General features: G+C 41.4%; 1 protein-coding gene across 3 annotated transcripts in view; it reads right to left on the bottom strand.

The window, feature by feature from the left end:
- Positions 1-4,256: 4,256 nt before the first annotated feature.
- The window catches only part of KCNQ1 (potassium voltage-gated channel subfamily Q member 1), a 159,710-nt gene continuing 142,499 nt past the window's right edge, over positions 4,257-21,467 (bottom strand). For all 3 annotated transcript variants that reach the window (XM_077288018.1, XM_077288020.1, XM_077288021.1), the window contains exons 11-17: positions 19,711-19,849; positions 12,704-12,827; positions 12,533-12,608; positions 11,162-11,256; positions 5,780-5,826; positions 5,341-5,402; positions 4,257-4,547 (exon numbers count right to left, since the gene is read on the bottom strand). In XM_077288018.1, coding sequence (XP_077144133.1) covers positions 4,350-4,547; positions 5,341-5,402; positions 5,780-5,826; positions 11,162-11,256; positions 12,533-12,608; positions 12,704-12,827; positions 19,711-19,849 — 741 coding nt within the window. In that variant the 3' untranslated portion in view covers positions 4,257-4,349. The remainder of the gene's footprint in view (positions 4,548-5,340; positions 5,403-5,779; positions 5,827-11,161; positions 11,257-12,532; positions 12,609-12,703; positions 12,828-19,710; positions 19,850-21,467) is intronic.

The raw sequence follows: 21,467 nt of genomic DNA, 5'->3' as shown, positions 1-21,467 counted from the left end.
CGTTGTATGCTCGGACAATGACACACATGTGTGAACACAGCCTTCATGAGTAGATTCACTTTCCAGTACAAGTTTTCATCTTACAACTAAATAAAAACTACATATAGTTTTAAAGGGGTATGCCACCACTGGATTTATCGATTAGGCGAAGTCATCAATATCAGATTGACAATGTCCAAATCCTGACACCAATCAATCAGCTTTTACCAGCTCCGCCATTAGATCTAGGGGAGTGCCGAATGTCGGACCCTTACCAATCTAAACGTGGTGGCCCATCAATATCATAACAGTGAACAATCCTTTTAAGTTTTATTTGCAAATAATTGTTTATCTCATCCTGAAATGCAGCATGTTTTTGGATCGAATCACACGTTGCATTTTTTGTTGCTCATACATCCGTGACTACAATTCATTCCTTACAATTAAAAGGGGTTGTTTCATCTTAAAGAGGACCTTTCACCAAATTTAATTTGCCATTTCATTTTTACTTTACAGAGATATCAGAATTAAAAGTTATTGGCATCTAACGAATTACAATAAAAAAATTAAGTCCAAGTAGGTGTTATCAGAATGTTCACTTTGGGTGCGAATTTCGTCTCCCTGTATGATGCTGACCAATCATAAGCAGACAGCAATACTCAAAACACCCCTTGCATAGCTCAGAGCAGGTTTCTCTGTGTGTCAGTTCTAATTATCTAGCTCTGATCTCCAGGGCTAACCTTCTGCATGATTAGAAAGCACAGATTACTAACACCTTTAACATATTGTCCCTGTGTGGGAAGGGGCAGAACAGGAGAGTTTAGTTTTGTTACACTACAAAACATTCTAACAGTTCTCCTTTTATAGTACTGTCACCTCTGATGTACTGTATTTTCCCCATGTACTGCCTGTCCAAAAATGAGAGCTCAGTGTCTGTATCACACTTATGACCTCTGTACTCAACTTGTACTCATTCCGCAGTGAGATTAGAGCTGACAGTCATTACATTTCACATAAAAGTAGCCCAGAAAACACTGCTCCTGTCTGAGATGTAATAACAGCCCTGATGTCACTGCAGAGCGAACACAAGTAGCTTGAGCACAGCACAGCTTATAGCATACTCCAAGTCTGACACTCCATAATCAGGAGAGCATATAGAAAGGTTTGTTAGGGGACACAGTGAAACTCAGCTGTGCTGCTCCTTCCCCTCAGGGACCTGATCTAAGAGGTGTTATTTTTTGTGCTTTCCAATCATGCAGGAGGTTAGACCAGGAGATCATGACTCTCTGGCATTATACAGCTTAGGCTAGGTTCCCATGATTAACTTTTAGTGAGTTTTTGAAGTTGTAGATTTTCTGCACCATTTAGAAGGGCTACTTGCATTTTTTTCAAAATTACACAATGAAAAAACTCACCAAAAACTCATCGTGAGAATGCAGCCTTACACACTGAGAAACCTGCCCTGAGCTATGCTGGGGGAGTGTTCTTCTTTCCTTTCAGTGTTGCTGCCTGCTTATAATTGGTCAGCTTCATCCAGGAGAAATCTACAGCATGTTTAAGGATCTCTCACAAGCCTCATTAGGGTAAATGCAAAAAGATGCTAAATTCTAAACAAAATTGCCAAAATTTTCCCCAAAAAAATCTTTAGATATAGAGTTACACCCATATATATTTGGACAGAGACAACATTTTTCTAATTTTGGTTCTAGACATTACCACAATGAATTTTAAACAAAAACAATTCAGATGCAGTTGAAGTTCAGACTTTCAGCTTTCATTTGAGGGTATCCACATTCAAATTGGATGAAGGGTTTAGGAGTTTCAGCTCCTTAACATGTGCCACCCTGTTTTTAAAGGGACCAAAAGTAATTGGACAATTGACTCCAAGGCTATTTCATGGACAGGTGTGGGCAATCCCTTCGTTATGTCATTCTCAGTTAAGCAGATAAAAGGCCTGGAGTTGATTTGAGGTGTGGTGCTTGCATTTGGAAGGTTTTGCTGTGAAGTAAACAAAGGAGCTTTCCATGCAGGTGAAACAAGCCATCCTCAAGCTGCGAAAACAGAAAAAACCCATCCGAGAAATTGCTACAATATTAGGAGTGGCAAAATCTACAGTTTGGTACATCCTAAGAAAGAAAGAAAGCACTGGTGAACTCATCAATGCAAAAAGACCTGGGCGCCCACGGAAGACAACAGTGGTGGATGATCGCAGAATAATCTCCATGGTGGAAAGAAACCCCTTCACAACAGCCAACCAAGTGAACAACACTCTCCAGGAGGTAGGCGTATCAATATCCAAGCCTGCCATAAAGAGAAGACTGCATGAAAGTAAATGTAGAGGGTTCACTGCACGGTGCTAGCCACTCATAAGCATCAAGAATAAAAAGGCTAGACTGGACTTTGCTAAAAAACATCTAAAAAAGCCAGCACAGTTCAGGAAGAACATTCTTTGGACAGATGAAACCAAGATCAACCTCTACCAGAATGATGGAAAGAGAAAAGTATGGCGAAGTTGTGGTACAGCTCATGATCCAAAGCATACCACATCATCTGTAAAACCCGGCAGAGGCAATGTGATGGCTTGGGCATGCATGGCTGCCAGTGGCACTGGGTCACTAGTGTTTATTGATGATGTGACACAGGACAAAAGCAGCCGAATGAATTCTGAGGTATTCAGAGACATACTGTGTGCTCAGATCCAGCCAAATGCAGCAAAACTGATTGGTTGTCGTTTCATACTACAGAAGGACAATGACCCAAAACATAAAGCCAAGGCAACCCAGGAGTTCATTAAAGCAAAGAAGTGGAATATTCTTGAATGGCCAAGTCAGTCACCTGATCTCAACCCAATTGAGCATGCATTTCACTTGTTAAAGACTAAACTTCAGACAGAAAGGCCCACAAACAAACAGCAACTGAAAACCACCACAGTGAAGGCCTGGCAGAGCATCAAAAAGGAGGAAACACAGCGTCTGGTGATGTCCATGAGTTCAAGACTTCAGGCAGTCATTGCCAACAAAGGGCATTCAACCAAGTACTAGAAATGAACATTTTATTTATAATTATTTAATCTGTCCAATTACTTTTGGTCCCTTTAAAAACAGGGTGTCACATGTTAAGGAGCTGAAACTCCTAAACCCTTCATCCAATTTTAATGTGGATACCCTCAAATGAAAGCTGAAAGTGTGAACTTCAACTGCATCTGAATTGTTTTCTTTAAAATTCATTGTGGTAATGTCTATAACCAAAATTAGAAAAATGTTGTCTGTCCAAATATATACGGACGTAACTGTACCTACAGCGCTTAACACCCAGAAAATGACATTCTCTGTCTGGGTTTTTTTTTTTTTACACTGTAGTCAGATTCTAGCAAAATGTGGTGCAGTGCATTACATGAGCTATACTAAGGGAGTGCCTGTCAGCACAGAGTTAATATATCCATATTCCGGCAAACAGAAATTGTAAATTAAGAACTGGATAAAGATAGACTTCGATAGATAGTGGATAACTCAAGAATGGTACAACATAAGTAACCAAAAGGATTCACACCGGTGTTATGTGCACATAATGAAAGTGAAATCTCTCCCAAAGACCACCTCTTTGTGATGACCATCCCCCTTACCCAGGTGACAGATTTTCTGTTCCACCATAAAAAAAAAAAAAAAAAATCCAATATGAATTTTATAAGAAAACCACCAATTTTGGGTCATCTATACAAGAACAAATACTTTAAACCAATGTGCAAATATCAACATTTTTGAGAAATTACAATACATTTGATCAGATTTCAAAAATTATTCCATGAAAAATAGAATTTGTGATCAGAAATCAAAGAAAAATTATCTATACAATACCATTTTTACCAAAAATACATTGTAAAAAAAGTGTTATTTTCTACAGTCCAACATTTATTTCTATTTTTGTCAAAAAGATTTTCATATCAGCCCCCCCCCCCCCAAAAAAAAAAAAAAACCCTGAAAATCAATGTAAAAAGTCTATTTTAATACATAAAAAATCAGGGTAATTGTTCAGTTGTATTGCCAGTTTTACAGCACGACCCGTAGCGATTTACGCACCCACAGGCCGATGGGCTACAATCTTCCTGAGAAAGGATTCATCAATGTATCAGATGCTTTCTTGCATGTCTCTACATGGAGCAATACATATGTTCCATGTCTCTTACTTCCTCTAGGAAACCTCCAATGAACCCTGGTAGGATCTACAGAAAATGGACAAGACGTCCTTTACAGTGTTACACAGTTACTCCATACTCAGTCTAATTTCATCATTAATTTTACTTTCTGTTTAGAAATGCATTCATTAAAATAATGAATATCTGCACTGAGGACAGTAAAGTTTGCGTTTGTTCATCAAGATACATTATCTTGGTTTCGTCTTGGCACGGTTAACTGTTCGTAGGTAGGCAGACTACTGGAGAGATTGCTCCCATTGTTCAGAGAGTTGCTCCGATGCGGGGTTTTGTTTGTAGACTGACCGCTTTGTTGGTTCGCTACCAGGTGGTGAATCATATCGGTTATGAGATTGAGTTTATGGTCCATCTGGGTTACCTACAAATAAAAAAACAAAAACAAACAAAGAATAGCAGAGCTACAGATCGTATCAGTGAGCATTGTCGGATATTGTAGCTTATACCTAACCAAATCAATGGGGTAATGAGTTGCAATACTAGACACACCCCATAGACAAGAGGGGCACCGTTTTGGGGAGAAAAAAAGTAGATAGATCCATTAATGTAATATTGGTTGGCCATTTAGAAGTTGCTGTCTTAGTTGAAAACTAGAGTTGGTGCGATTTGCTTTGCCGCACTCAGTCCATCTTCCATGTCAGTAATCTTTGGATTTTGGGCAGGAGCGTCAAGACCTGCCTTCTACTTTCTGACATTCCCTGCTTCTCTTCTGATTAGCCAGCTTCTTTATAGTTACAGCATGACGCACGATAAATTGCTTCAAGCCGGCTAATCAGTAGAACAGCTATGGATGTCAGGATATAGGAGGTGGTCCTCAGGGCTCCGATAATGTGGTCACAGATTACTGACGGGCCGGTGGACCAAGTCCTGCTAATCAGTAGAACAGCTATGGATCTCAGGATGTAGGTGGTTCTCAGGGCTCCGATAAAGTGGTCACAGATTACTGACGGGCCGGTGGACCAAGTCCTGCTAATCGATTCGCACCATCTCTTTAGGAAACCTTTGTCACATTGAACTACTTAATGAACTCAAAGAGCTTTCCAGTCTGAACCATGAAAGTAGTAGACCACACTTAAAGGGGTTTTCCACTACTTGGACATCTTCTCAATCTGTAGGTTTGCCCTCAGTAAAATGGTTTTATCTTATTTTCTTACCTTGTCCTCTACACGGTTCAATCTTGACCCAATTGTATTCGTGCCACGATCTTTCACTTTATCTGGAAATAAATACAAGTTTAAAAAAAATACATTTTGAAATTTACAAATGGAAATTAGAAATTTTTTGTTTGCACTAGCATTCAGCCAATTTGTGAAACTGTTCACGATTTATGGTTCAGAGAATATAACATGAGAAACGATTTACCTATTTTTTCCATTAAGCTATGAAACACGGCACCTTTACTCTCTACTCTGGAGAAACAATTTTTAAAAAAAGAGTGATCCCATTGTTTCAAATATGGCATATTGCTTAGATTTGCCATAATATGGTGTGATAGTATTACCTTAGCTATTGTTAATTTCTCTAAAACATAGAATTTATTACATTTCAGAGTTGAAGAATGCAGGATCCATGTTACATACGGAAATCAGTTACCTGATCCAGAAAGAAACAGCGACGGCTTCCCCAATGATTGGTCCAGCCTGTAGAGAAAGGGAAAAGTCACTGGTATAATCAAAGAGTATTTTTATTGAACTGTCTCTTCTAGTGCCACCTATTGGAAGTAGCAATCCTAAAAATTAATATTAAGACTTTAACAAGTCTTGCCACATGACTTTGGATACAAGCCAAGCCAGAATCTCAATTTGCAGCCACAGTGTTTTGGGGTGTTGCCCCTCATTAGTGCAAAGCAGGAGATCTGATTTGGCTGCATGAGAGGTGGAAGATGGACACTGGACAGGTCGTTGAGAGGAGATATGCATCATCGAGGTTGGTAGCTTCGATGATGTAAGCCCATGAAAGCATGCTCCAGCACGTATAGTGCCGAGTGTGTTAATAGGATTTTACAGCAGCTTTATCATCATCATCACTGAAGAGGACAAGGTAACAAACACCTCTATATACAGCAGATGAAGCCTCCACCATTCACAATAGGTGGTAGTCACAGCTCACCTCCTCTCCCTTCCTTTACAATGACCTTTGCCAAGATCAGAGCATGGCCAGATAATATTTCTACAAGTCAATAAGATCAGAGTCCATCTGCTGCCGATTTCGCCAGTGTGGCCTATGTCCGAGTAGTAGTCTCATGTTAGGACTAATAGCCAGTGTGAGAATTGTAAGACTTCAGGATTGTTTTTTTTTTTTAATTTTTGAAAGTGATGATAAAAAGTAAAAATATATTACAAAAAATACATTTAATCTAAGTTTAATGTAACCCCTTGTCACCTTGGACAATTTTAGTTTTTGCACTATTTCTATTTACTCCCCTTTTGTATGACATAGCTGTATGAGGGCTGGGTTTTTTTTTATTTAGGAGAGTTGTAGTTATGAATGGCACCATTCATTTTACCATACAATGTACCGGAACACTGGAACAAAAATTCTAAATGGGATTGCATTTTTCATCATTTTTGCTGCCGTATTTGGGTTTCCTTTGGACGGCTTTCATTGTGCAGTAAAACGACCTGTGAACATGATTCTTCATGTCGGACAAACTTGAAAAACCAGATATTAAACTTGTATAGTTTTATTTTGCTGGTGAAAATATTTCAGAGATTCGGTCGACAGAGCTTTGTGAGCGCTTGTTATTTGCATAGCTGAGGTTTTCATTATTAACTTTTTTTGGGATGTTTCAATTGTACTTTTTCATGTACCAAGAAGGCAGCCATGGGGGCCATCAGCACGTTCATAGTTGACACTGAAATTCATAAGCAGCACATTCACCTAGTGGGGGTAGCCAACATCCCATGGGCATCCAAAATGGGGCACCCCTGGGGCATCGCACCTTACATACTATTGTCAGGGATTTACTGCAGCGTCTAAAGGTTTAACAGCAGGAACTGGAGCTGCTCTAATGGCTGCTTTTACCAGCTATATAACACAGCTGGAACCTGCCCGGTATATTGCGGAGTGAGTTTCAGAGCCCACTCCTCACACCCACACTATATATGTACGTCACATAGGGGTTAAACCACAGATGACACTTCCTTTTAAGCACTTGGTGACCACCAGCCGCCTTGTTACAGCACAAGGTGATGACGCAGTAATGGAGGTCATACGGCTCTCTAATATAGGGTCTCACAGGCTGCCCCAGGTGCCAGAAATACAGAGTGATAGGGGAAAATACCTCTATACTGAGAGTGGCATATTAACATATTAACACACTTTTTCTTCCATGTTTGTAACTTTGCAGCATCTACTCACATATGCGTTGTACTGCATTAGATAATGTCTTTTTGTTAGAAGGGCCCCAATATAAAGTGCATGTATACTGGTGCCAGAAGCCTCGCCAACAAAATGGACAAGTTAGAATTAATGTTGTTGCAGCATAATTATGACATGGTGGGGATATCTGAGACATGGCTGGATGAGAGCCATGACGGGGCTGTTAACTTGCAGGGCTATAGCCTGTTCAGGAATGACCGTACAGATAAGCGAGGGGGAGGGGTGTGTCTATATGTAAAATCATCCTTAAAACCCATTCCGCGTGATAATATAGGTGAATTAAATGAAAATGTAGAGTCCCTGTGGGTGGAGATAAGGGGAGGGGGAAAAAATTATAAATTACTGATAGGGGTTTGTTATAAATCTCCAAAAATAATGGAAGCAATGGAGAATATCCTCGTAAAGCAAATAGATGAAGCTGCGACTCAAGGAGAAGTCATTATTATGGGGGACTTCAACTACCCTGAAATAGATTGGCGAACAGAAACCTGCAGTTCCAGCAAAGGTAATCGGTTTTTGACAACTATGAGAGACAATTACCTTTCACAACTGGTTCAGGACCCAACAAGGAGGGGGGCACTGCTAGACCTAATATTAACCAACAGGCCAGACCGCATATCAAATATAAGGGTTGGGGGTCACTTGGGGAATAGTGATCACAAAATAATAAGTTTTCATGTATCCTTTAATAAGATGTGTAGTAGAGGGGTGACAAGGACACTAAACTTCAGGAGGGCAAATTTCCAACGGATGAGAGATGATCTTGGTGCAATTAACTGGGACGATATCCTGAGACATAAAAATACACATAGAAAATGGGAGACGTTTATTAGCATCCTGGATAGGACCTGTGCACAGTATATACCGTATGGGAATAAACATACTAGAAATAGGAGGAAACCAATATGGCTAAATAAAGCTGTAAGGGGCGCAATAAGGGACAAAAAGAAAGCATTTAGAGAGTTAAAGGAAGTAGGTAGTGATGAGGCATTAAATAAATACAAAAAATGTAATAAATTCCGTAAAAAGCAAATCAAGGCAGCAAAGATTGAGACAGAGAGACTCATTGCCAGAGAGAGTAAAAATAATCCCAAAATATTCTTTAACTACGTAAATAGTAAGAAACTTAAAAATGAGAGAGTGTTGGCCCCCTTAAAAATAGTCTGGGGGAAATGGTGGATGAGGAAAAAGCCAATATGCTAAATGACTTTTTCATCAGTATTTACACAAGAAAATCCCATGGCAGACAATATGATCAGTGATAACAAAAATTCCCCATTAAATGTCACCTGCTTAACCCAGCAGGAAGTACGGCGGCGTCTAAAAATCACTAAAATTGACAAATCTCCGGGCCCGGATGGGATCCACCCCCAAGTACTGCAGGAATTAAGTACAGTCATTGATAGACCATTATTTTTAATCTTTAACCCCTTTCTGACCTCGGACGGGACAGTTTTAGCATGTAGTGAACCTAGTAAAAAAGCCAAACAAAAAACTTGGAATTTTTTTCCCATTTTTTAGAACATGACATGCTAAAACCAATGATGTCGTTCAAAAGTACAACTTGTTTCGCAAAAAAATAAGCCCTCACATGGCCATATTGACGGAAAAATATAAAAGTTATGGCTCTGGGAAGGAGGGGAGCGGAAAACGAACATGGGAAAATGGAAAATCCCAAGGCCATGAAGGGGTTAAAGACTCCATAATAACAGGGTCTTTACCACAGGACTGGCGTACAGCAAATGTGGTGCCAATATTCAAAAAGGGGACAAAAACTGAACTCGGAAATTATAGACCAGTAAGCTTAACCTCTACTGTGGGTAAAATCCTGGAGGGCATTCTAAGGGATGCTATACTGGAGTATCTGAAGAGGAATAACCTCATGACCCAGTATCAGCATGGGTTTACTAGGGACCGTTCCTGTCAGACTAACCTGATTACTTTCTATGAAGAGGCGAGTTCTGGACTGGACCAAGGGAACCCAGTGGACGTTGTATATGGACGTTTCAAAAGCTTTTGATACGGTGCCACACAAAAGGTTAATACATAAAATGAGAATAATGGGGATAGGGGAAAATATGTGTAAATGGGTTGAGAGCTGGCTCAGGGATAGGAAACAAAGGGTGGTTATTAATGGAGTACACTCGGACTGTGTCGTGGTTAGCAGTGGGGTACCACAGGGGTCAGTATTGGACCCTCTTCTTTTTAACATATTTATTAATGTCCTTGTAGGGGGCATTCAGTAGAATTTCTATATTTGCAGATGACACTAAACTCTGCAGTATAATCAATACAGAGGAGGACAATTTTATATTACAGGATGATTTATGTAAACTAGAAGCTTGGGCTGATAAATGGCAAATGAGCTTTAATGGGGATAAATGTAAGGTCATGCACTTGGGTAGAAGTAATAAGATGTATAACTATGTGCTTAATTCTAAAATTCTGGGCAAAACCGTCAATGAAAAAGACCTGGGTGTATGGGTGGATGACAAACTCATATTTAGTGGCCAGTGTCAGGCAGCTGCTACAAAGGCAAATAAAATAATGGGATGCATTAAAAGAGGCATAGATGCTCATGAGGAGAACATAATTTTACCTCTATACAAGTCACTAGTGCGACCACACTTAGAATACTGTGCACAGTTCTGGTCTCCGGTGTATAAGAAAGACATAGCTGAACTAGAGCGGGTGCAGAGAAGAGCGACCAAGGTTATTAGAGGACTGGGGGGTCTGCAATACCAAGATAGATTATTACACTTGGAGCTGTTTAGTTTGGAAAAATGAAGACTAAGGGGTGATCTTATTTTAATGTATAAATATGAGAGGACAGTACAAAGATCTTTCTGATGATCTTTTTAATCATAGACCGGTGACAGGGACAAGGGGGCATCCTCTACATCTGGAGGAAAGAAGGTTTAAGCATAATCACAGACGCGGATTCTTTACTGTAAGAGCAGTGAGACTATGGAACTCTCTGCCGTATGATGATGTAATGAGTGATTCATTACTTAAATTTAAGAGGGGACTGGATGCCTTTCTGGAAAAGTATAATGTTACAGGGTATATATACTAGATTCCTTGATAGGGCGTTGATCCAGGGAACTAGTCTGATTGCCGTATGTGGAGTCGGGAAGGAATTTTTTTCCCCAATGTGGAGCTTACTCTTTGCCACATGGTTTTTTTTTGCCTTCCTCTGGATCAACATGTTAGGGCATGTTAGGTTAGGCTATGGGTTGAACTAGATGGACTCAAAGTCTTCCTTCAACCTTAATAACTATGTTACTATGTAATATGCTGACTAAAGGATGACCTGCTCCTGGGACTCTCAGCAATAAGCTATTTGTTGAAAAACCTGGCAACAAGCGTTTCATCCTCCTGCACTGCCTCCAATGGAAACATGAGGTATTGCAGTTTCCAGTGAAATCAATCAGCGGGCTATGTATTGCATGAGGTACTGGAACCTTCAAAGTGGGAATTACTCCACATCATTGCTCTCTGTTCTGCATAAAATGGGTCCGGGTTTACAAAGGGGATCCCCTCTATATACCTATATAAAACCTTAATCAAACTTAATAAACATTTGCTGATCACCTCCTCTGTAGTTCCTTGATTCGGACCATCAGATTCAGATGACCTTGTGAGTATTGCTCAATGACATCACGTACATCGTAGGGCTTCCTTGCTTGCTGCAAATAAGAGGAAATAGAGAAAGATTAATGCCGTGCGGACCATGAGAGGAAGTTGTGAAATTATTGTAATGATCTGAGTTCGGATGAAATTAAAACCACATCTGATTCTTCCATGAAAGAGAAGGACAAGTAAGATTAAACCACGGCAGAGAGTGATAACTGGCCGATGGGCTGCACGGCAGAAAATGTCTTTGAAATGCTAATTACAGGTGCAACTCAAAAAGGACATTCATATTCACCATGAAATTAGAATTCCGTAATGTCTTTCTGTTATGGTTTCATAAAATTTAATTGAGAACTGGACATTATTATTCCCCCAATCAATGTCGTGTTTTCCTACCCAGTATGAACATTATTGAGTTTTGGGTGCATTATTTAAAGAACTTTTAGTGCTGAAAGGTTGTGATTTTGCACTTCGAGGTTGCCGATCCTTAGACTAGTCACTGTGTGTGACTGCAGACTTGTGAATCCTCACATTGCGTGCACTGCATACTCTGAGGATTCTCCAGAGCCAGCAGCACATGATTGCAAGTGTGTGATTTGCATACAAGCGGCCATGTACTGATTAGATGGGCGCAGCCTCACTTAACGCCAATGTGCTGAGCGAGGCCCGGACACAGTCTAGTCAGAAAGTGGCTCAGATTATGCAAACCACATGATAGCAGTCACATCACCTTTGCTCCCAGCACCAGAGAATCCTCACAGTACACGATGTGAGGATTCACGAGTCTGGATAAATACAATGATTACAGACTTGTTGTCTCGCCTAAGGCTGGACAACCCCTTTAAGTCCTAGATGACTACATATGATCATCTTAAATTGGATCAGCCACCAGATTTCACAATACATTCTGCAAACAAATTCTCTCAAACGTAACTAGTAGGTAGTCTGAAAATCTATATCAGAATGTGGCTGTAGAATTCTTTTTGAAGTTTTAACTTCATCTCTGCCCACCCAGCCCGATTGGTGGTTCCTCAGGGCTCCTCCTCCCTGCTGCTCACACTGCTCAGTACATGCTGCAGCTGTCAGTCAGGCTGGGTGGGTGAAGACTGAATACACAGACTCACGCATTCTCTCACTCTTTACCTTGGGACTTAAAATGCTCATTTTAATAAACATGCTCTTCTAACAAGGATTTTCAAAATAAGTATACCAACCTTATCAGGTCTAAGATCTACAGTATTAATAATGTATGCAGTCTGCATTTTGAAATCTGCAGACAGAAACTCGACATTGGAAATAGGATTGGCTTCCTGGTTAAGAGGAACGCACCTGGAACCTTTTCTTTGCCACAAAATACTGCATTCTGCGAATGACTTTTATTGCCGCTCGGTGGTGTTCTCGTAGCCTGTGACAAGACAAGAATTGTGGACAGACCCATTAAGCTTGTGATTGGTAAACCATTCACAAGGATGTCTTCCGAACCAACATACAAGATCTTACTCTGAAATGTGCGTTATGGGAGTCAGTAATGTATCTCCTTCCATTTCAAGATCATCGGTGAAACTGTTGGTTCTGATGAAAGGTCCTGTGCCAATATCCAGGAGCCCAAAGGTCTTTTTTGTTACTGCAGGGGTTAACACATTACAAAATTACTACATTTTATAATGCTGGCTCCTCATGTCATGACCCCCCCATGACACTGGATCATCTTTATGTTCCCAAATATACAATATATACAATGTACCTCAATATTTTACGTAGCTTTAGGGGTCGATTCATTAAGACTGACATGGCGCACCCCAGTGTTAAAGAATCACTTGTTGGGAGTATGATGTGCTGAATTCATTAAGAGGCATACACCACTTAATAAACTTAGCGCACCTTTTCAGTGCCGCATACCTCTCCAGAAATGCTACTCCAGCCATAGACAGAGTCAGAGACTGGAGTAGGATTTGTGGCGTAATAAACGCTAGCACTTTTTCTAAATTTGACAGGCAGGCCAAGACGCACGCCATCCCACCCCCGGCTCCACTCAATTTGGCAGAAATGCTTCCAGCTGGCGTGAAAATAACAAAAACGCAAAATATCTGCAATTTCACATTGTACAAAAACTTGGGACTTTTCAAAGTTTCTCAAATGCCAATCTCTCTGGCAAAAACAATTTGAGTCGGCCCCTTTGTGTTATAAAATATGGGTAAATTAAATGATGTTTAAAGGCCAACATGTGGTTTTAAGAGGTCTTCTAGCAACATACAGTTGTGTGAAAAAGTGTTTGCCCCCTTTCCGATTTCCAATTCTTTTGCATGTTTGTTACACTTAAATGCTTCAGATCACCAAACAAATGTTAATGTTGGATAAAGATAACCCAAGTAATCACAAAATGCAGTTTTTAAATGGAGGTATCTATTATTAAGGGAAAAATAAATCCAAATCACTTTTTCACACAGGGCCCTGTAGGTTTGGATTTCTTTTTCCCTTAATAATAAAGACCATCAATTAAAAACTGCATTTTGTGATTGCTTGGGTTATCTTTGTCTAATAATAAGAATTTTTATTTATATAGCGCCGACATATTCCGCAGTACTTTACATTTTAGAGGGGACTTGTACAGACAATCGACATTACAGCATAATAATAAACACATAGATCAAAGCAGATACCAAGAGGAATGAGGGCCCTGCTCGCAAGCTTACAAACTATGAGGAAAAGGGGAGACACGAGTGGTGGATGGTAACAACGGCTTTCGTTGTTCGGACCAACCATAGTGTAAGAATCGGGTGTTCGTGTAATGCTGCATGAACCGGTTATAAGCCTAAGTATGTAACAGTACAGACACAGAGGGCTATTAAATGCATAAAACGTATGAGAACATGATGGGAGGAACCTGATTATGGTTTAAGTTTTTTGAATGGGCAACACAGGGATAGTTCGATTAATGAGTTAAGATGGTAGGCCAGTCTGAACAAATGCGTTTTCATGGCACGCTTAAAACTGTGGGGATGGGGGATCGTATTAACCTGGGTAGTGCATTCCAAAGAATTGGCGCAGCACGTGAAAAGCCTTGGAGAAGGGAGTGGGAGGTTCTGATTATTGATGATGTTAACCTCAGGTCATTAGCAGAACGGAGGGCCCGGGTAGGGTGGTAGGCTGAGACCAGGGAGGTGATGTAGGGTGGAGCTGAGCCATAGAGTGCTTTGTGGGCGAGGGTAATATGTTTGTACTGGATTCTGGAGTGGATGGGTAACCAGTGTAATGACTGGCACAAGGTAGAGGCATCGGAATAACGGTTGGTGAGGAATATGATCCGGGCTGCAGCATTCTTGACAGATTGGAGAGGGGAGAGTTTGGTAAGAGGGAGGCCGATTAGTAGAGAGTTACAATAGTCCAGACGAGAATGAATAAGTGAAACAGTAAGAGTTTTTGCAGAGTCGAAAGTAAGAAAAGGTTGAATTCTAGAAATGTTTTTGAGGTGCAGATAACAAGAGCGAGCCAGTGATCGGATGTGGGGGGTGAATGAAAGGTCGGAATCAAGTATGACCCCAAGGCAGCGGGCATGTTGCTTGGGAGTAATGGAAGAACCACACACAGAAATGGCAATGTCGGGCAAAGTTAGGTTGTTAGAGGGAGAAAACACGAGGAGTTCAGTTTTTGACAGGTTCAGTTTTAGATAGAGGGAGGACATGATGTTAGAGACAGCGGTAAGACAATCACTGATGTTTTCTAAAAAAGCAGGTGAGATATCAGGAGAAGAAGTGTATAATTGGGTGTCATCAGCACAGAGATGGTACTGGAAACCAAATCTACTGATTGTTTGTCCAATAGGGGCAGTATACAAAGAGAAGAGGAGGGGGCCTAGGACTGATCCTTGAGGAACCCCAACAGTAAAGGGAAGATGAGAGGAGGAGGAACCAGCAAAAGATACAGTGAAAGAGCGGTCAGAGAGATAGGAGGAGAACCAGGAGAGAACGGTATCCTTAAGGCCAATGGAGCGGAGCATAGTGAGGAGGAGCTGATGATCCACAGTGTCGAATGCTGCGGAGAGATCCAAGAGAATTAGCATGGAGTAGTGAGCATTAAATTTAGCGGTTAGTAGATTATTAGAGACTTTAGTGAGGGCAGTTTCAGTAGAGTGTAAAGAGCGGAAACCAGATTGAAGAGGGTCGAGAAGAGAGTTATCTGAGAGATAGCGGATAAGACGGGAGTGGACCAGGCGTTCGAGGAGTTTAGAGATGAAGGGAAGATCAGAGACAGGTCTATAGTTATCAGCACAGTTTTGATCGAGGGATGGTTTTTTAAGTAATGGATGTATGATGGCATGCTTAAATGAGGAGGGAAAGATACCGGAAGAGAGAGAGGTTGAATATTTTTGTTAGGTGAGTGGTGACAGCAGGGGAAAGGGACTGGAGGAGATGTGATGGCCTGGGGTCACTGGGGCAAGTGGTCGGGCGAGAAGATGCAAGGAGCCGGATTACTACTTCTTCTGTGACTGGTTCAAAGTCAGAGAGTGAGCTAGATGCAGTGGGGGAGGGAGGACAGTACATGATATGAGGGGATTGGAAGATAATTTCCTGTCGGATATAGTCAATTTTTTCTTTGAAATAATTGGCCAGATCGTTAACATGGAGATCCGTGGTAGGTGACTGCACTCTTGGGTTGAGTAGGGAATGAAAATTGTCAAAGAGCCGTTAAGGGTTATTGGATAGTGAGGGGATGAGGGTGTTGAAATAGGTTTGTTTGGAGAGGTGAAGGGCAGTGTTGTATATTTTTAAGCATAAGCTTATAATGGATGAAATCTTCGGGTAGATTAGATTTTCTCCACAGGCGTGGGGCGCACCTGGAGGACCGCTGCAGGAAACGTGTTTGCAGCGTGTGCCACGGTTGTCTCCATCTGTGCCGAGTTGCTCTATGTATAGGAGGTGCAATTTCATCCAGGGCACTTTGCAAGGTTTCATTGTAATGCTTCCTAGCAGAATCAGGACATGAGAGGGAGGAGATAGGGGCCAATGATGACTGCAAGTTCTTCATAAGTTTCTGGGTGTTAATGGCCTGTATGCTTCTGTAAGTGTGGAAAGTGGGGGTGACCTGAGCGGGATGGTAGTTCTTGATAGAGAATGAAAGAAGGTTGTGATCAGAGTGAGAGAGGGGAGTTTGTGAAATCATCCACTGGGCAAAGCCGGGAGAAGACCAAGTTGAGGGAGTTTCCGTCTTCATGAGTTGGAGAGTTAGTAAGCTGCGAGAGGCCGAAAGATGAGGTTAGAGATAAAAGGTGAGAAGCAGCTGGGGAGAGGGGAAAAGCAATGGGGATGTTGAAATAACCCATAATGAGGGTGGGGATGTCACAGGAAAGAAAGTGAGGAAGCCAGGTGGCAAAGTGATCCAGGAACTGATGGGAGGGGCCCAGAGGACGATACACCACTGCCACTCACATGGAGAAGGGGATGAAGAGTCTGACCGTATGGACCTCAAAAGAAGGGAAGACAAGTGAGGGTACTTGGGGGATAACCTGAGAGGTACATTTGGGTGAAAGGAGCAGACCAACGCCTCCATCTGCTCTGTTGTCCAATCTTGGGGTATGAGAAAAGTGTAGTCCACCATACGAAAAAGCAGCAGCAGCGGTGGTGTCAGACTGCTGGATCCAGGTTTCAGTAAGAGCCAGGAGGTTAAGAGAATTAGAAAGGGAAAATTCATGGATGAAGGGGAGTTTATTACACACTGAGCGAGAATTCCAAAGGGAACAATTGAAAGAGACAGAAGGCATGCATGGAATATTAAGGTTAGAGGGGTTTTTGGGTGTAGCAGTTGAGAGGTTTGACTTGCTATAACATGGGGGGCCGGGGTTGGGAGAGAGATCTCCTGCGACTAGGAGAAGGAGGATAGAAAGAGTGAGCAGATGGTTAAGTGATTTGTGAGAGCATCTCGTGTGTTGGATGGTGGGACTGAGTGGATCTGCGCTATTTAGCAATGTGAACAGAGCGTGAGTGCTATACATAGGAGAGGAAAGGACAGAGGGGCCGATATGGATGGAGTGTAAAGAGTTAATGCAAGGGCAGTGAATGTGAGTGAATGCAGAAGCCAGGATATAGATCATACAAATGCATATGGTGAATATTTGTTGTGTTCCACATGTACAGGGAATAGTTTTATTTAATTGTCTTACCTGTTTCCTGCCCTGTCTAACTGCCGTGTTATAACTGCCAGTACTTTGATAAATGTACTTCGATTAAATGTGCACAAATGTCCCCCTGCACAAATGCCTCCCCAGGATATGTCTCAATATATAGGAGACTAGCTCTTAGATCTTACTTTTTTCTCTCTCTCTCTCGTTAGCAATCAGACTAAGTTGAGACAGTAGGACACAATAAATGTAGTGAAAAGATAAGTGTCCAGGCCTACATGGTTCATAAACCAATTTGAAAAGTTACTTGGCCTCATAGCATAAGAGGACAAGCAGAGTAAGGTGTAATAATTAAATACCATTATATATGCAGCCAAGATGAATAACATTTACAGGATTCATGCAGGAGTTGTGTGCAGTAGCTGGAATTAAATACCATTATATATGCAGCCAAGATGAATAACATTTGCAGGATTCATATTTACATTTGTGTGTTGAACTGAAACATTTAAGTGTGACAAACATGCAAAACAATAGGAAGCAGGAAGGGGGTTAACACTTTTTTACACAATTGTATAAAAGTGAACAAGACAAGCACTGCTGCAATCTAGCCCTTATAAGGGGTTATCCAGGACTATTTACTGTATCTATGCATGTATAAGCTGACGTGAGTATAAGTCGAGGCACCTAATTTTGCCACGGAAACTTATTGAGTCGAGTATTAGCTGGGTATGCATTGTCCCCCTCATCCCCATCCTTGTCTGCATGGCTCCTCATCCCCATCCTTGTCTGCATGGCTCCTCATCCCCATCCTTGTATGCATGGGTCCTCATTAGTGATGAGAGAGAGTATACTCGTTGCTCGGGTTTTCCCGAGCATGCTCGGGTGGTCTCCGAGTATTTGTTAGTGTTAGGAGATTTAGTTTTTATCGCCGCAGCTGAATGATTTACAGCTACTACCCAGCCTGAGTACATGAGGGGGTTGCCTGGTTGCTAGGGAATCCCCACATGTGTTCAAGCTGGCTAGTAGCAGCAAATCATGCTGCTGAGGAGATGAAAACTTAATCTCCGAGCAGTTACATATACTCGGAGACCACCTGAGCGTGCTCTGGAAAACCTGAGCAACGAGTACACTCACTCATCACTAGTCCTCATCACTATCCTTATATGCATGGCACCATGAGAAAAGCATTAAAAACAAAGAAACATCCTACTTATCTTCCCTGCGTGCCCTTGCTCCATCTTGTTCCGATGCCAGCAGCTGCAGCGGCTGGGCTATCACGAGTCACCGCTCATTAAGATAATGAATATTCACTTCTCTCCACGCCTATGGGAGTGGAGAGAGGTGAAAATTCATTACCTTAATGAGTGGAGCCGGCTGCTGCGGCTGATAGTGTGTCCACTATTGCAGAGAAATTAATAATCATTGCCAGTGCAGTGAATATTCACTTCTTTAAGCATCGGGCACAGAACTTAGCCGCAGCCGTCGGCTCCTGCCTCCTGTGACCCACTAATCCGCCTCTCCCCCTCCCTCCGCTGTCTTCTGGGACAATGACACGAGTATAAGTCCGGGGGGGGGGGCGTTTTCAGCACACAAAAAATGTGCTGAAAAACTCAGCTTATACTCAAGTATATACAGTATTTTTTTTTTTTTTACAATGTACCTAAGAACTAACAGGCAGGTAGTTGGTAACTAACTTGTAGATTGTGAGCCTTCGCGGGCGGGGTCCTCACTCCTCCTGTACCAGTTATGACTTGTATTGTTTATGATTATTGTACTTGTTTTTATTATGTATACCCCTCCTCACTTGTAAAGCGCCATGGAATAAATGGCGCTATAACAATAAATAATAATAATAATAATAACTAGTGTAGTGCCCAGCTCAGATCTCTGCTAGCACAAGCGGTCACAGACCACTCCTGCAGGGAATTCATCACCTTCCATTGATATCATGTGGACAGAGTGGTGGCTTCTCTTCTGCTCTGTTGATGGGGTGTGATTGTTGACATCATGCCGTTTGACAGCCTGCTCCTCACTACTTAACTGCGGGATGAAGGCTGTCAATCAACAACATCAGCAGTCAGACCCCGTCAACAAAGCAGCCTGGAAGGAGACAAGCTGCTCTGTTGACGTGGAGCAGCTGAATCACTGGCAAGAGTAGTCGGTGACCGTTGTGAGCCAGCACAGGGCACAACAGGCAAGTAGTTGTCTCTGTTAGCATCTAACTGGCTGTTAATTTTTTTTTTTTTTTTTTGGGGGGGGGGGGTTTGCTATGGTCTTGCAAACTAAGCCCTGTATAACCTCTTTATATGTGACTGTGGGTACTGAAATACAGTAAGACTGATTGGACTAGGTTCTTGGATATACACAGTTCTGAGAGTGACAATATTACCTGTGTTCTCATAGGCTTCCACTGAATAGGTGTCATTTTTTCGATCATCTGCAACATGATCATACGTGATATGCGGAATGTTTAGCATTTTCTCAGTGGTACCTTCCTCTTTCTCTGTTCGCATTTTCTTCCTCTTAACCTAGAAACAAATTTGTTATTGCATATTTATACTGATTACAACAGACATAGCATCTGAATAAATGGAAAAAAATGGTATACAAAATTTATAATAAAGAAAACAGCAGGAAGATAATGATTCTTCAGGTGATGCTTCATGGGAACTACGGTATAATATATATCATACACATATATATTGTTCTCAAGAAAGAGAGAAGCAATTTATTACATGGCTACATGTACGGAAATCATGCTACAGTCAATGCACATGACCAGCTAAACAGACACGTATTTGCAAATTACCCCTTCAGGGCTCGCTCACACTGGTGTATAAGTCGGACGAGTGCAATGAGAGAAGACATCGCAATGCACTCTGACCAACATTATACAATGATTCACTGCTAATCTGTCAAAGGGTGCGAGAAAAAAAATTGCACGGCATACGGACCGTGCATGAGCCACTCCATTTTTACACACACATCAAAAGGAAACCAGACATTTCATCAGACAAGTACAGTAAATACACAGCTGGAACTGTCAAGAGTAAAGTAGATAGAAATGTCAGATATATATATATATATATATATATATATATATATATATATATATATATAATCAGTGCTGTACATGCGTAGTTTTCTATACTTGTATTTAGCTAATAAATGAAAAACTGGCATGGGGTCCCCTTATTTTTACTAACCAGCTGAGGGAAAGCAGACAGCTGTGAGTTGGTGTTATTATGCTAGGAAGGGGCCAATATCCATGGAGCTCCTAACTTTGTTCATTAGTATTGGGCATCGCACCTCCGCACGATCCCATCGTGGTCTTCTAAACCTGCCCATACAAAATGGATGGAGATTGAAAAATTATGGTTAGCCCTTACTCACCCCAACTCCCAGATCTGGAATGGGGCTTACAATCCCCCTTCAATAGACCTATTAGGTCCAATGATGCATACCAGAAATATATGGAGGGTATGCTCTTAAAAAATTCAGTGACACAATGAATTCTGCCCTTACTTCCTTTCTTTTCCACCCGAATTTCCCTGAACGTTTAACCCACTCATTTACAAGGGTATGGACTCAATCTGGCTTGTTTAACTTCGCTGACAATCAACTATAAAACGCAAATTCTACATTCCTATGATGAGCTGAAAATGAAATTCTGTCACCATTCTCTTAATATATTGAAATAATGTAAAATTAGGCACTTTGCCTCATCATTATTCCACAGTCTAGAGACCTCCATTCCTACCTCCTTCGAGAGACTGTGCAAGAATAGGTTAACAGCAAGAGGTTTAATATCTAGTATTTCCAATATTCTACAGGCTCCAGACACACATTCCCAAACTAGTCACTTTTATATGTTCAAATAGGAGGAATATGTGCGCAAAACACTGACCATGGTAAAATGGCTGCTCTGGTCCAAACATTTCTCCAAGACTGCATCTTGTATTTCTTACAAAGAAAATCAGTACAAAATCCTTCATCTCTTGTACCATACCACAATTTTTACATAAAATGGACTCATCTATTCCTTCCCTTTGCTGGTGTTGTGTACTGACTAGAGGTTCTATATTTGACATTTTTGGGGACCGTCCACTGATTAAACCGTTTTGGGTGATAGTCCAACTCTTCATT

Source organism: Ranitomeya variabilis, chromosome 2 (assembly GCF_051348905.1).
Source record: "Ranitomeya variabilis isolate aRanVar5 chromosome 2, aRanVar5.hap1, whole genome shotgun sequence".
Classification (NCBI taxonomy): Eukaryota; Metazoa; Chordata; class Amphibia; order Anura; family Dendrobatidae; genus Ranitomeya; species Ranitomeya variabilis.
This window is presented reverse-complemented; position numbering and strand designations above follow the sequence as displayed.